Source organism: Takifugu rubripes, chromosome 14 (genome assembly GCF_901000725.2).
Source record: "Takifugu rubripes chromosome 14, fTakRub1.2, whole genome shotgun sequence".
In the NCBI taxonomy this organism is placed as follows: domain Eukaryota; kingdom Metazoa; phylum Chordata; class Actinopteri; order Tetraodontiformes; family Tetraodontidae; genus Takifugu; species Takifugu rubripes.
Genome location: NC_042298.1, coordinates 6130584 through 6144681, shown reverse-complemented (window position 1 = coordinate 6144681; position 14098 = coordinate 6130584). Strand labels below are relative to the sequence as shown.

Below are 14098 nucleotides of genomic sequence, written 5' to 3'. Positions count from 1 at the left end.
GACAGGGCTGCTTTTTTTGTGCTCGTCTTATCTCAGCATTTTTTGTGTCCAGGCAGCATGCCTTTCCTCTTTGGGCCGCTGCAGCCAGCAAGAGCCACTGCATGGTCACTTCATCTGCTCAGGCTTGAAATCTGAACCCATTGTGTCAACATGTTAGAGACAGTCTGGAGCACAGGCGTGAGAGTGAAGAGCGATATAGAAAACAACATTAAAGTTACAAAGAAGAAAACCATCAATAGTGCTTTAGGAGCTGCTGTTTGATTGAAACATTAGTAAATTAGGAGGGAAGCATAGAGAGCACAGACCACCAAGCGGATCATGTTTCCATATATTGCCATTTACACCCATAGTAACCCCTTGCTTTGATCCTCAGCCCCCCGAATCCAGAACATCACTCTTCCTTGACCCATTGTCAATATTTTCTGAAAATGTCATTAAAATTCACACATAACCTATTTGATTCAGAAACACTGACATCAGCCGTCACATAACCTCTTTGGTGGAGGCAAAAAGTGTGTTTTTGAGCAATAAGGATGGAAAACAGACAAGATTTCCGTGGAATTCTGTTTTACTTACATACACATAGTGGCACTTTTATAAATTGAACACACATCAGCAGAAGTTCATAAAACAATCCAAAACATTTTGTTGGCAGGTGATAAATCTTGACCCATTGGCTTTAGCCCAAAGTGGGTGAGTAGGTGGACAGAGCATATAAATAAAACAGCCAACACTCTCCTTGCTAATAAATTTTTTGTATCTCAATGGTCAAACCGTAGAAAAGGATTTTAGGAAATGTGGCCAAAAACAGACTGATTATGTCCACTGAGTACACCACAGCACATGTACACAAACAGTTCAGATCACTAAAACGGCACTCGCATCTTCATTTTTGTATACATGACAAACAAGGGCGTTTCCATTGGACCCTGGCACCGTTTTGTACCAACTAACACGTGAGCCTTAAATACTTTTATAGGTAATGGTGATGGCAAGCGGTTTTTGGCCTGTGTCAGAAAGGCTATTGAATTATTAAGTTCACACAATTTTCAATAACAGCTCATAGGTGGCATTGATGATGCCCCAGGAGAGAAGAGATCGGTGATAATTGAGGTGTGCCCCTCTAAAAAGCATGGCCAAGCTTCCACCACGTTCTCTCCACACCGTTAACAGCACCTCCCTGGTGGGCTTGAAGTCCCCCCCCACCTGAGACTGAGCCCTGGACTTAATTACATTTAATGGATAGAACATGATGCCCAAGCCTGCTCCTAACAAACCTCCACACACAAAATCATTCACCAAGTTCCCTGTCTTGGTCGTGGCTTCTGGAAGCTGCTCTTTGATGGGTCCCCGGAGCCCAAAGAAGAGAACGTTGCTGGGGCCGTTGCGGAGGAGTATGGGCACAAGTCCACGGTAGCACTCTCTAACACCATACTCTGACAAAAGAGTTCTGAAGGTGTGGGCTGTGTTATTGAAGCGGCCATGGTGCCGATGGTCTTGTAGGAGAGTCTGCACACGCTCAAACGGTGTCAGGGCTGCCTCCGCAGTTCCTGCCATAACTGCAGCAAAGCTTCGAGTGATCCACTCTGGAATGCCGGTTCCCTTGGCCCAGTCTAATGAGACCCGTGAGAAGTCCTGGTACAGACCAAACATCATAGCTACTGTAGTACTCTTCTGGAGCAGTGGGGGCAGCAGACCCCGATAGAGATTCCTCAGCCCATCCCTCTGCAGCTGCTGTACTGCTTCAATGGCCCGCACACCATGCAACTGCTGTCGGAACAGCACTTTCTGAATGGGAAATGTCAACATGACGTTGGTAAGAGCTGCGATAGATCCGCACACATAGTGCTTGCTGTGATGATCACCCAGCAGGGAACTCGAAAAATCAGCAGGCAGCAGGGTGGGCCTGGCATTGGTCAGGGCGTCCTGTGGCTGAGGTGTCCGGGCCGACTCAGAGGCCATGGTGCTAACAGCCATCAGATTGCTGTGCCTCGAAGGCTGTTCCTTTAGCATCACATCAGCACCACTGCTTTCTGTGGGAGACAACCAGGGAAAGTTTGATTTAATTTTAGTGATGCTTTACACCCAACATTTTCTCTTAAAACATAATTGCAATCAATGTTTAGTTAGGAATCCATTGAATTGAATATTCTATTTTTACACTTGTAATGGTAGAAATATATAGGTAGATTGTAGGCAGAATATTTAATATAAAAAGAGTGTAAGAGTAAGGCAAAAATATACAATTTTAGCATCCATTTTATTATTGGTAAACATAAAAGCAGAGAGAACATGTTGATCCTGATAGTCTCAGCAGTTTAACCTCCACCACCAGCCTTTAACTTATAAAACTAGCCTGCGTCTGATGCCAAGTGATAAGAGCTGCTCAAACAGAGTCATATGTGACAGGATTGTATTGGAGGAGAGTAAAACCAAGCCGTACATAATATTATATCATTGTATCTTCATACCATGGGTCATGTAATTCCAATTCCAAACACCCAATGTACTATAATATACAAGTCTCCTATTCATAGATGCCAATGAAAAATACACGGCAACAATATTATATGAAGACTAAGGTCAAACTTAGTTGCTCAACATTAATTACGGAACATCTATTATGACATATTAAAGCATGCATGCTTTAAATAATTCTGAGTGAATGACAGGTTTTGTTTTTAATAATCCAGAACATTTGACGGCAGCATATTTGTGATGGTTCCAAACGCGGAAGTATTTTCCCTGTGATGCGAGACATTAAAACAAAAGTGAATGATAATATTATTAGAAGTTACCTAAATACAATGATAAATATATCCAAGGAGAAGCTAACAACGTACCTATACAAGTGTGATTGACCGTTTCTAATTCTTTGGACCTTATGTAATTTCTGTATCGCGGAGATCTCAGCGTGTCGTCCGTCTGCAGGCTGACACAGACAGAAGGCCTACTTTCGGTTTACTCTATATTATAGGACGCAAACGACATGTGTCGATGTGTATGGCAGCAAAAGCTGACTTTCATCAAATGTTCGATGGGCTAGAATGCTTAATTCATACAAACACGCCCCACTGCTAGGTTCGTTAGCCAGGTTAGCGAGTCCAACGGTTATAATTGGTAGGCCCTTCAATATCGAAAGTACGTTAAACGTTGAAAATAAATTGCCAGGGTAAAACAAAACAAACAAACAAACAAAAAAAACACACCGAGAGGCTGTATCCGACGTTTATTCGTTTACGTGTTTAGAATTCTGGGTTCTAAGTGCCTAGCTGGAGAAGTCAAATCGGGCAAGCTGTGAAACCTGACTGCACACTTCCTGGAGATCGGCTGAATATCACGATGCGAGCCCCAAAAATGCGTTCGTAGCTCTGGTCAAGCAACCGTTGGAGTGATCGTTTTACCTGCCGTGCATATCAGCCGCTGTCTTGACCTCAGACAGGCAGGGAGGTTATTCGGAGCGTGACTGAAACACAACTACTGAACGTGGCTGGAGCAACAGACAAGATCAGAGCAGCGCTGCCGACTCCTCAATAAGGAAGGCCGCTATTGGCTGTTCAAGTCGCTAAGTGACCACTAGCATGTCACCATCCATAGGTTTCATTTGCATTTTATTGTATTGGCGAGAGGAATAATGTCGCGGCAGGGATATAAAGTGAGTTAAAACAAACAAGCAAACAAACAAAAAAGACCCAGCTTAAATATATTTTAAACTGTAAATATTTAGTATCTTGATTCTGTCTATTTTGCGATTGAAATAGGTTAGTGACGTAAATACTTGATATAAACTTTGTTCTGTTTAGTAAAATGTTGGAACATTAAATTTTGTTTAAAAGACTTGCATTGAGTGTAGTGTCTTCTCTTTTCCATAGCTTGCATTTCTATTTCTTCGCAGTTGGCTATGGCTGCAAACCAGCACCAGTTGTATAGAGGGCTAGTCTAACACAATGGAACCTAATTATAATATAGCACGGTGGGGTAAATAACTACTGTGGACATTGATCTCTGTAAAATCAAAGAAAGCTTTTGTGGGGTTGTAGAAGGGTGAAAGTTGTCAATAGTGCAATAGCGATTAACTTGGTGGCTGCTGGGATGAATCCAATTTTATACACGTGGTTAACCTTATATCCTGTTAGAAATTATAGTCTAATTGAAAACAGTTAACTAGTTTTTGTGTGTTTAAAGTTCAGAAGGAAGGTTGTCAGTGGTTCCAGGTGATTGGCTGTGGGTAGGTTGTGGACGCTGTGGCCGTAAAGCAAGCCTATGCCACAGCGATTTACGATCAATGGGTCACGTCACTGTCGTAACCTAACGTTGCAATGTGTCGGTAAATATAGGTAACGGTATAGCTGACGTTAGTTCACAACTTAGAAAAGCAATCCGTATTCGAAAATAAAGGTGCATTTTTGAAAATTTTAGGAAATAAGTGCTAGACCATCGAAAATAACGCTACTAAAGATGCGTCAGCGGTAACGCCTAGTAGCTATGTGCTGCTAACAGAGCTGTCTACTTACAGTTTTCAGGACATTTCTTTCTTTAAAAAAACACCAACGCCAAGCTGGATTTTTAACTCGCTGAATGTATCAACTGAGAATTAAGTTTGTGACAGCCATATGGACTGAACAACGATCTGATCTATAAACTGTGTCGGGTTGTGTCCTACGACGTCGATATCACAATTCCTTTATCATGTCTGCGCAAAAAGACTGCGAGTTTTTGGTGAAGAGAGCCCGAGATCTCGTCTCTGAAGACCCCTGTGCGGCCAAAGCGTGGCTCATAACTGCTAGAACCCTTTATCCTGCAGACTTCACCATACAGGTATCACGCACCAAAACATATGTCGAGTGGTGGTCCTTTATGTGTACCCCAAATCATTCTTTCCTAGAACACAGATATACTTTGGTCATTTAAAATGTAAATCCATTGTCACAATTTGTGATTACAGTATGAAATGTACATCATTGAACGCAATTCAGAGAGGACTGCTTCTGCGGGCAGGCTGTTGTACGACATGTGAGTTATAATACCGGTATCATGGACACCCTTTGCTTAAACTGCACTAACAGTTTCTCCATCCTTTAGGTTCATAAATTTTCCAGATCAACCCATTATTTGGCGAGAGATTAGTATTATCACTGCTGCCCTGCGCAGCGACTGTCAGGACAAACATGCACAATTTTTGAGAGGTGAGAGGACTTTAGATGCCTTGTCGTCAGGATATTGTCCCTTCATATGCATGGGAGCATCTTTTATGCTGGAGATTTCAACCTAATAATTCCATGTGATGTTTATCTCTGTCTCTATTCCTCAGCCCTCTTTGAGACACTTCCTGGTCACGTGCAGTGTGAGATGCTCCTGAAAGCCACAGAGCAATGTTTTAACACTCTGGAAAAGGCGGAGATGCTGCTTCTCCTTCTCAAGCGCTTTCCAGAATCTGTTGTTCAACACGGGGTGTGTATGAGTGATATAATATCGTAATCTTGAATGCAGAATGAAAAACCAAGTAAAATATGGATATTGTTACTAATGTTTAGGTCAGTCTCGGAGAAACATTGTTGGAAGCCGAGGCAACGGAGAACGTGGAGACTCCAGTCAACTGCTTTAGAAAACTTTTTGGCGAGTTAAACACGAAATTAAATTTTGCTTCATTTGAATTCCCAATAGTCTTATTACCTATATATAACATATATAAGCTTTGCATTTATTCTGTATTTTTATACTTCCAGTCTGTGATGTTCTTCCCTTGGTCCTAAAAAATATGGACATGCGCTTGCCGACCAGCCTGATACAAAAGTATTTGCTCAAGGCAGCCGAATTTTACATTGGTTACGTTACACGTGGGCCTTCAGCTGATGTACAGATACACGGTAAAGCTGCATCCAGTTAAGGATCAGTCTCCATCTAATTTCCTTTTAATGCTTGACTGATTTCATCCTCCTGCTCTTGTTCTTTCAGGGTCTCAAGAGGGTGGCTCATTAAAGTCACCCAGTGTGTCGCGTGGCTCCCAGCGTTACGTCATTGACGGCTTGTCAGAGAAATCCTCAGTTGTACCTGAACCTTGGGAGAGGCTTTTGGATATTCTTGCTCTGGCTGGAGCACGTTGTGAATGGCAGGGAGACAAGGGTCAGAGGTACATTATAATGTATAAAAGAACTAAAACATATTACAATATATTACAAATATTACCTGATGTATGTTGGAAGGTAGCTAACATGTCCGGTTATGTTATGAGTTTATGAAGGCTCTTACTTTTGTCCAGGAGTTACATAGACATGCTGCAACGTGTGAAGGAACTGTTTCGCTACCTTCCTGGTCTGGAAGGGGACACCAGGTCTCGCTGCTGCAGTCAAATTGTGATATGTGCCGCACTTGTCCTCTTCCGAAGTGCCTTCTTATATGTCTCAGCTGTACAGCCTGCACTATTTCAAGGTCAGCCTATTTAATTTGGGTTTTTGTATGCACCCGGACTGGTTGATTAAAGTTCTGGATGTTGTGTTCATGTGTGGCAGGTGTGAATGGTCTGAATTCTGGGCCATGGGTACTTGTAGAGGATTTGAGCTCGGTGTATAACGATGTGGAGGTGGAAAGAGGAGCCGTCAAACACGCTCATAAGAAACGCAAATTGGCAGATGGCAGAGAGAAGACGATGGTGAGTTCGGATTACATGTTATTTAGGCCTGAAGGCAGTGATGAAAAGCCTTTTTATATACATACATACCTCTTTTTTTAAATTCTGGTCTAGAGCTCAGATGATGAAGAAGGCTTGGGAAAAGGTCGAGGTCGACACATTTTAGTGAACAAGACAGAGATGCCGACCTGGTCAGAGATTCACGAAGGCTTCCGCACAGCAAAGGAAAGTTGGGCCTTGCTTCACTCCCACGATGGTCTAGAAACTGGTAAACAACTAATCTGTGGAGTATTTTTTGCTTGACACATTAGTAACATATTAAACTCATGAAGCTGATGGAAATCTTTGTACAGTGCTGTATTTTATTGTATTTTGTCTTGTTTTTATATTTGCCTCAAAAACACAGCACAGTTTTTCTTAATGTTATTCAGTATTAATGAATGGCTGGTTGGGAAAAAGTCCTTAGATTAACATCAGTACCCACTGAGTTTTATATTCTATAAATTTGATGCATAATTTTTACAGAGTTCAAGAAAATCTGTGCCTCTTGGAAGACGGACAGCTGGCTATGGTTCCGAATATTTCTCACTGACATGATCATATATCAGGCAAGAAACAAGACAAGTTTTTCTTTGACACACTTAACATTAATCTCAAGGTTTTTCTATAATTTCTGTCTCTATGAAATAAATAAGCAAAGTGGTGCTTAACTGCTGACTTTCACATCCTGTTTCCACTCTAAAATAGCATGCAGTTGTCTGTTTCAGTCATAGTTTCACTCTGATGAAAATGGTTTTACTTTCCTCAAACTGCAGTTGAATTTAAGTTTCTGCAATTTTTGCGGTTTTCCTGTCGATTAATGTCTTCTCCATTCAGACATTCAAAGACAGATTAAATCAAATTTAGATTATATCTGTGTTTTCATATGATTGCATATCTCCAGGGACAATACCGTAAGGCCCTGTCCAGCCTGCACCAGATGGCTTCAATGCAGCATCCTCAGCCTGGCCAGCAGAGCCCCTCAGGTCAAGCCAGCCTTGAACAGTACAGGGCTTTAATACAGCAGGCGTCCTGCCACTACGCACTGGGCGAGTACAGGGTACATGCATATGCTCAAATACACATAGAACCAATCGTATAGATGGGAGTTTAAATATTTCCATTTGTATTCTTTGTTTTTGCTAGAGGATGTTCTTGTACGAATATGACTTTATTTTAAATGTTATACATCGATCGGCCTACAGGCGGAGCTGTGTTCAGTTTTCCAGGGCAAAGTTGCAGTGAACGAGAGGCTGTTTATACTAAACAATTTTGAAAGCTAAACTCAAACGTAGAAATGATTTCCAGTCGTTTTTTTAACACTTTAATCTCCTTAATTTACCAAAAACTTGTGTGATATTCATGTTATATTCAGTTAAAAAATGTGAGTAATAATTTGTCTTAAATTTTCAAATTTCTTGTGTCTGTATTGAAGATGGCATGTGACAAACTGCTCGACGTTGTCGGTGGGCTGGTGCCTCCCAACCAAATTCCAACAAAGTCCTCTGAGGATCAGGGCAGATTCAAGCCCAAAGCAAGAAAAGGTGAAATGAGTGTATGATGAACAGTGTTTCTTGAGTGATTCCTTCCATTGATCAGTTTTAAATGTATCTAACAGTGTTAACCTCAGTAATATACACTGATTTATTTATTATTTATAAGGTAATGAACTCAAGTTGCTTCCCTGCACAAGCAAGCATGTGCTGCCCTTCTGTCTTCAGCTAATGCTGGCCTGCTTCAAGGTACTCTGACTAATTTGTGTGATGTGTGAAATCCTGCCTGGTGAACTTGTTTAACTGGCTCTCTGTCCTCCTAATTTTGTCCGTTCAGCTCCGCGCCTTCACAGACAGCCGCGACGACTTGTCCCTTGGACATGTGGTGGTGCTTCTGCAGTATGACTGGCCACAGGGTGAAATGCTGTTTTTGAAGGCCATCGAAAAGATCTGTCAGCAAGGCAGTTTTCAGTATGAGAATTTCTTCAACTATGTCACCAGTATCCTTTTATCACCTAAATGATCCATGGAGGTAAAAAGTAAGTTGGATCAATAAATGAAGACAGATCAGTTCCTTTGTTATCGCTGTTAGTTTCCATGAACTCATGGTTGCTGTCAGACATTGACATGCTGGAGGAGTTTGCATATCTGCGCACTCCAGAAGGGGGAAGGATTCAGCTGGAGCTGCTGCCCAACCAGGGAATGTTGATCAAGTAAGCCCCCCACTTTCAGAAATCCCTCGATCGGCATGGTGACTTTGCACACACCCGTTCTGTTGCTGTTTGTCAAGAGAACAGAGGTCTAAACTGATGATGCAGTAGACATGGCCTGTGGGGAACATTGTGTTAAAAATGAAAATGCTGTTGAGAAAGAAGGGGGTTTACAGCAAATGTAAAGCTTCTGTCAAACTCCGTCATTCATGACTGTAGATGAGACATTTAAATGCACCCTCACTGACTGAGAGTTGTTGAATGTTGCTGTCCCTCAGGAATCCTAGCCCTGCCCTGGGGGTCGAGTTAAATACCCTCCTTCTACAAGGGGTGCAGACGATGGACAGGTACCCCAGGCCCCTCCGACCACAGTCCCATTCCTCCCCCATGCCAGTCACCCTTCCTCCATTCCCCACTTCAAGGCTTGTCATTCCCCAGTTTTGATTTGGGCCTGTCATTCTACATCAAGAGTTAGTCGTTGTTTGATTTCGTGTCGGCGTTTGTTTCTTTGAGCCACTGCTCGTCTGTCTGTGGTCATCACTGTCGTTATTGTATTTGAGGAATTGTATGGAAGCTGTCAGTTACCTTTTTTGCCTTTTCATAACACTTGAGCTCATTTCATTTGTGGACACGTTTTATGTGCTTTTTTATTTATGATGATGAGACAAAATTGTGCAACAGTGACTGGCTAGTTTAAATATGTGAGCAAAGTTTACAGAGGTTAAAATATCAGAATTGAATACATGTCTGACCACGTGTAGGTTTATGTTAATTTGATCTTTTTTTCCGTCCTCAGACATCACACCGTGACTCGTGGAATCACTAAAGGAGTGAAGGAAGACTTCCGCCTGGCGATGGAACGACAGGTGTCGCGCTGTGGAGAGAACCTGCTGAGTGTGCTGCACCGTTTCTGCATTAACGAGAAGGTCATCATCATCCAGTCTCTTCCCTGACAGTCACATTAAGACTTTGTGAACTTTTCATACTTGGGCACTCTTTCGGTGCACATGGACAGACTGTCTGACGCCAGTGCAGGGTAGACTTCTGCCTGTCTTATCATCATTTTCTGAGCTCTTAAACAAATGCTCTTGCCTTGAATGTGCCTCTTTTTAGAGAGCTCCAGGTGATGCTATTTTCTTATTTTCTGTGTGTACTTTTCTTTTTTGCTCCAGCCTGAGGGTAACCACAATAGGTGATTAATTGTACTGTGACATGTGAAGCAATTGATAAAATTAAGTGCATTTTTGGATGTGCTTTGATTTTTTTTTTTTTTATTACAAACTTAATCAACTTGTTAGGGTGTAAAAACTTTTTCATTAAACCTAAAAAAGATAAAATCGTGTCCAATGTTTCTCAAACCACTTTTATGTAAAGTTACAAACTTCCATCTTCTCCTTTAAATTCCGTTGGATTACTTAAAATGTACATAACATTTATGTATTTTTTCTATGTAAAGAGTCACTCCTCTATTTCAGTGACTGTTAGATGTGGCAGATCTGCCTGTAGAGCAGCCCTGAGGTTGGCCCAGAACAGCCTTTGCTTTGCCCTGTCCTGAGGCCATTCCAAGTATGTGTGTCGGGCCATCATGAACTTCAGCTGGTAGTACTTGGATGGGATCAGGTATTGAGGCACAGGCTCCAGCAGCACCAGCACAACGCTGTCCGAGCCGAGAGCCAGGTGCTGGTGACTGGTGAAGTACAGCTCGTAGTGGCACCAGTCGCTCTTGACGAAGTGAGCCGAGAGGACAAACACGCAGCGTCTGCTCTTCTCCACGCAGGTCATGATGTTGTTGATGATGGGTTTTCCAGGCACAAAGTTCTTCCCGTGGTGGCAGATCCGGAGTCCTCCTGCGGGGCTTTCAAGGTTGGGGAGAAGATGGTCAAAGACCCAAGCCGCATCCTTTTGACTATAAGACACAAAAGCGTGAAACTCTATACCCAGTAAAACTTCGGGGCGAGGCTGTCGTTGTCTAGCTCTGTGCTTGGCTTGCATCCATTGCCAGATCATGCCCAGGTACCAGGGGATATCAAAATGACGGCACAACGTCAGAACCACAGTCATAACTACGACTGCGGGACACAGGATGGCAGCAGCTAGCAAATAAGAGTTACAGGAGATCTCTGGGATCCAGAAGTTGTTCAGGTTGGAATCTCTAACAGCCTCTGGGTAGCTGCAGTAGTATCCATGTGGCCACTGCAAGAATGTAACAGCTGCTCCACCCTTTTCAAATTTAAGGCCAAGTTGAATAAACCCAATCAGATCACAGGTGCATGTGAAGGGGTTGCTGCTAGCATCCAAGGTTTTCAGGCTACGGCAACTTTTTAGCCTGTCCACAGATGGCGTGTGGAGAGAATTGGATTTGAGCAAAAGCTCTTGTAGCAGAGGGAAGTTGTGACACACAGGCAGGTCCAGCAGCTTGTTGGCATTTAGATTCAGGTACCAAAGTCTCACTAGTCCCAGTGTGGATGATGAAACTGCAGAAATCTGGTTGTTCTGGAGGTCCAGTCTCTCAACATTCTCGGGGAGGCACTGAAACACTGAATCGGTCAGACCATTAGAGGACAGACTCATGCTGCTGATGTTCTGTGGCCACACGCATCCCTTCTGGCCATCATACACCAACAGGTTGAGGCTGAGGTCCAGGTCCTGCAGGGATTTCATGTATTGCATGCGTATGCTGAGCGACTTGAGGCTTTTGAGGTTGTTTCCTGCCAGAGCCAATGTCCTTACATTCCCAAGAGTCTTACATTCAACGGTGATCAAGCCCTCCACTCGGGAAAAGATGGTGTCAGTCATACTACAGTAGGAGAAATTCAGCTGCGTGATGGGACTCTCAGACTTTGGGCAGGTCATGTGTATGATCGAAGTCTCGGTGAGAGCTAGATTCTCCACTGGCATGTTGATGAAGAAGTTGTAAACGGCCTCCTGTGAAAACAGAAAAGACCGCACCACTGCTCTTCTGAATGTGAGAGACTTCACTCTAGATGTTTCTGCTACTGGGGTGGCATTTTGAGGTAATCTGTACATGGTCACGCCAGAGACCCCCAGGTGGGTAACAGTGGTGTTCAGGGCTACGTGGACATACTGAGTGAAGTCGGGCCAGTTGATGGATATATGGGTCAAATACAGGCAGGATGTGTAGATTTCAGATCTCTGGCTCAGCTGCTTGCTCAGCTCCTGATATCCCCTCGACAACTCCAGCAGCTCCACTTCAGGAAAGAAGGACAGAGCATCCTCCATCAGATCGTGGGGAAATTTGTTGTTAAATTTGACTTGAAGCCTCCGTGCGTACACATCCTGCAGAGATCCTGGCTCATAAACCAGCACACCCTCCAGGAAGAGGCTCATCACGCGTAGCTCCACGTCAGCAATGTTCCTGAAGTCGCCCACGCTGATTGTGCTCCCTCCCAGCGTTAATCTCTGCAGTTTCACCAGGGAACCGAACTCTCTCGCGAGGGTCATTGTGAGGAACTTATTGTGGGCCAAGTTCAGAGCCACGAGGTTCTCTGTGTGCTGCAGGTATGGCTGATCCATCAGGTCCTTCAGCTCATTGTGTGACAGGTCCAGGTCCTCCAGCAGCGGTGTGTGGAGGAAGGTCTCTGGGTGGATACTGTCCAAACAGTTCCCCGAAATGTTGAGGAATCTCAGGATGGGGGTGTTCCTGAAGTCTCCTCGCTTAAGCTGCCGTATGTGGTTGAGCGAAAGGTCAATATACTCAGCTTCCTTTGGAAGGTCTCCTGGGACTGACGAGAGGTTTCTGGACGAGAGATCAATATAATTGCGAAGATATGAAACACTCAGCTGTGGCATCAACATGGCTGCTGCGCAGAAGATGGCGATGGTGGACCCCATCATTAACCTGAATAAAACTAAAGGACAAAAGCTGTTTTGAGACATCGTCATTAAAGTACAACCTGAGCATCTAATTTGATCTGGTAATTGCTGGTTCTGCTTTTAGCTTTTCACAATTTTGACAGCAGATATTTTTCATATTTTTGTTTAAGAACTGATTTTTGATCACTGGGAATCATTTTTATTGTCTTTTAAAGGCTGAAAAGTTCCCTAAAATTAGCTTCTATAAGTGAATATTTTCACACAATATTTTCTCCATAATTCTACTTTCTCGAAAATTAACGTTGTGAAAATGAGTTGACTTCAAATAATTATATTCTGTCATTTTCTTTTTCTCTCTTTATAGTCATTTTGGCTCCTTTTTGTTACACTTAACAGTCGTGTTGAGAATTGAGCTGAGAAATGATGAAATTATCATTTTCCAATGCAAATGATTACGTAAACATGAATAACTGCACTAACCTGAGAGTCCGGCAACTCGTCATTGACCTGCTGGATATTTGATGTTGCCTCAAAATGGAACTTTTCGAGCCTGCATTGTTGATCTGTTCCCAACCATATTAATTAACAGAAAAAACAAGAAGTATATCTTTACTGAAGGAGTCAGTGGTTCTCCAGAAAGCCAGGGGGAGTGTCTGCAGTGTTACAGTAACGGACATCAAGTAGAACATACGGAAATGAAAGTGTTTAGATATGAACTGATTTACATGGTAATTTCACTTCCCTCCGTTTTGCCTCAAATATTTCTGACATAATCATTTGTTTGTGGAGAAAAAAGTGATGCACTGAATGTGAACTAACGGCGTATTTTGTATTTGTTTCATACGTATGACTCCATCATTTAAACCCTGATGAGGCTGTCTTAGATTTGTTCATGTTAGTGGGAGCGTGGTTTCTGCAGCACGCACGCTGAGGTCAGGCTGGGTGGTAAATGATCATTTCCTAAATAAATCAACTCCCACTGGGAGCTCGAGGCGGAGTGTATCCTGGGCAACTACCCCGTTGCCTCCTGCCAGCCACACACACCACCTTTAATGAGGAAGGGCGAGGAAGTGACTTTTTGATGAGCTGCCTCTGTCAAACCCAACACATGCATGTGCTCTTGGCCGTATTAATCCCATTTGGCTGTTGTTTTCCACCATCTTTGACTATTACTCATACAAGAAGAGGAGCTAAATTGAATAAGGTGATATGGGCTGATGTCTGTGTGTTCACCCAGCCCCGTTTGATCAAATCTGGGAAGCTCATTGCAAAGGTTCTCAGCAGCTGCTGGCGATATGAAATGGCTCTTTTAACTGCTTATTGTCTTTATTATTTTTCTTGTCAAATAATACGTCAAATCAATTTTGACATCTAATCCATTTACTGAAAGGTGA

The 14098-nt window shown here is 43.0% G+C and overlaps 3 protein-coding genes across 6 annotated transcripts; 1 reads left to right on the top strand and 2 right to left on the bottom strand.

Moving 5' to 3' along the window:
- Positions 1-550: 550 nt before the first annotated feature.
- LOC101071519 (solute carrier family 25 member 51-like) lies at positions 551-4654 on the bottom strand. Of its 3 annotated transcripts, none has more exons than XM_029847427.1 (2): positions 4515-4654; positions 551-2033 (listed from the first exon to the last, which is right to left on the bottom strand). In XM_029847427.1, exon 2 carries the CDS (start codon positions 2011-2013, stop codon positions 1039-1041), a length of 975 nt encoding a protein of 324 aa, XP_029703287.1. In that variant the 5' UTR covers positions 2014-2033; positions 4515-4654; the 3' UTR covers positions 551-1038. The 3 variants fall into 3 exon arrangements, with proteins under 3 accessions (XP_029703287.1, XP_003970409.2, XP_029703288.1); XM_003970360.3 differs by lacking the exon at positions 4515-4654 and adding an exon at positions 3405-3562; XM_029847428.1 differs by lacking the exon at positions 4515-4654 and adding an exon at positions 3210-3382.
- Positions 4655-4659: 5 nt separating this feature from the next.
- On the top strand, positions 4660-10207 carry ints10 (integrator complex subunit 10). 2 transcript variants are annotated; one of them, XM_029847424.1, is made up of 18 exons: positions 4660-4818; positions 4946-5013; positions 5083-5186; positions 5312-5451; positions 5535-5616; positions 5727-5867; positions 5956-6130; positions 6260-6429; positions 6510-6649; positions 6743-6896; positions 7154-7236; positions 7572-7727; positions 8103-8211; positions 8330-8409; positions 8498-8660; positions 8780-8873; positions 9149-9217; positions 9667-10207. In XM_029847424.1, exons 1-18 carry the CDS (start codon positions 4690-4692, stop codon positions 9821-9823), a joined length of 2214 nt encoding a protein of 737 aa, XP_029703284.1. In that variant the 5' UTR covers positions 4660-4689; the 3' UTR covers positions 9824-10207. The 2 variants fall into 2 exon arrangements, with proteins under 2 accessions (XP_029703284.1, XP_003970410.1); XM_003970361.3 differs by lacking the exon at positions 9149-9217.
- Positions 10091-13370, bottom strand: tlr1 (toll-like receptor 1). The gene is made up of 2 exons (XM_003970363.3): positions 13185-13370; positions 10091-12739 (listed from the first exon to the last, which is right to left on the bottom strand). Exon 2 carries the CDS (start codon positions 12723-12725, stop codon positions 10329-10331), a length of 2397 nt encoding a protein of 798 aa, XP_003970412.2. The 5' UTR covers positions 12726-12739; positions 13185-13370; the 3' UTR covers positions 10091-10328.
- Between the last annotated feature and the right edge of the window lie 728 nt (positions 13371-14098).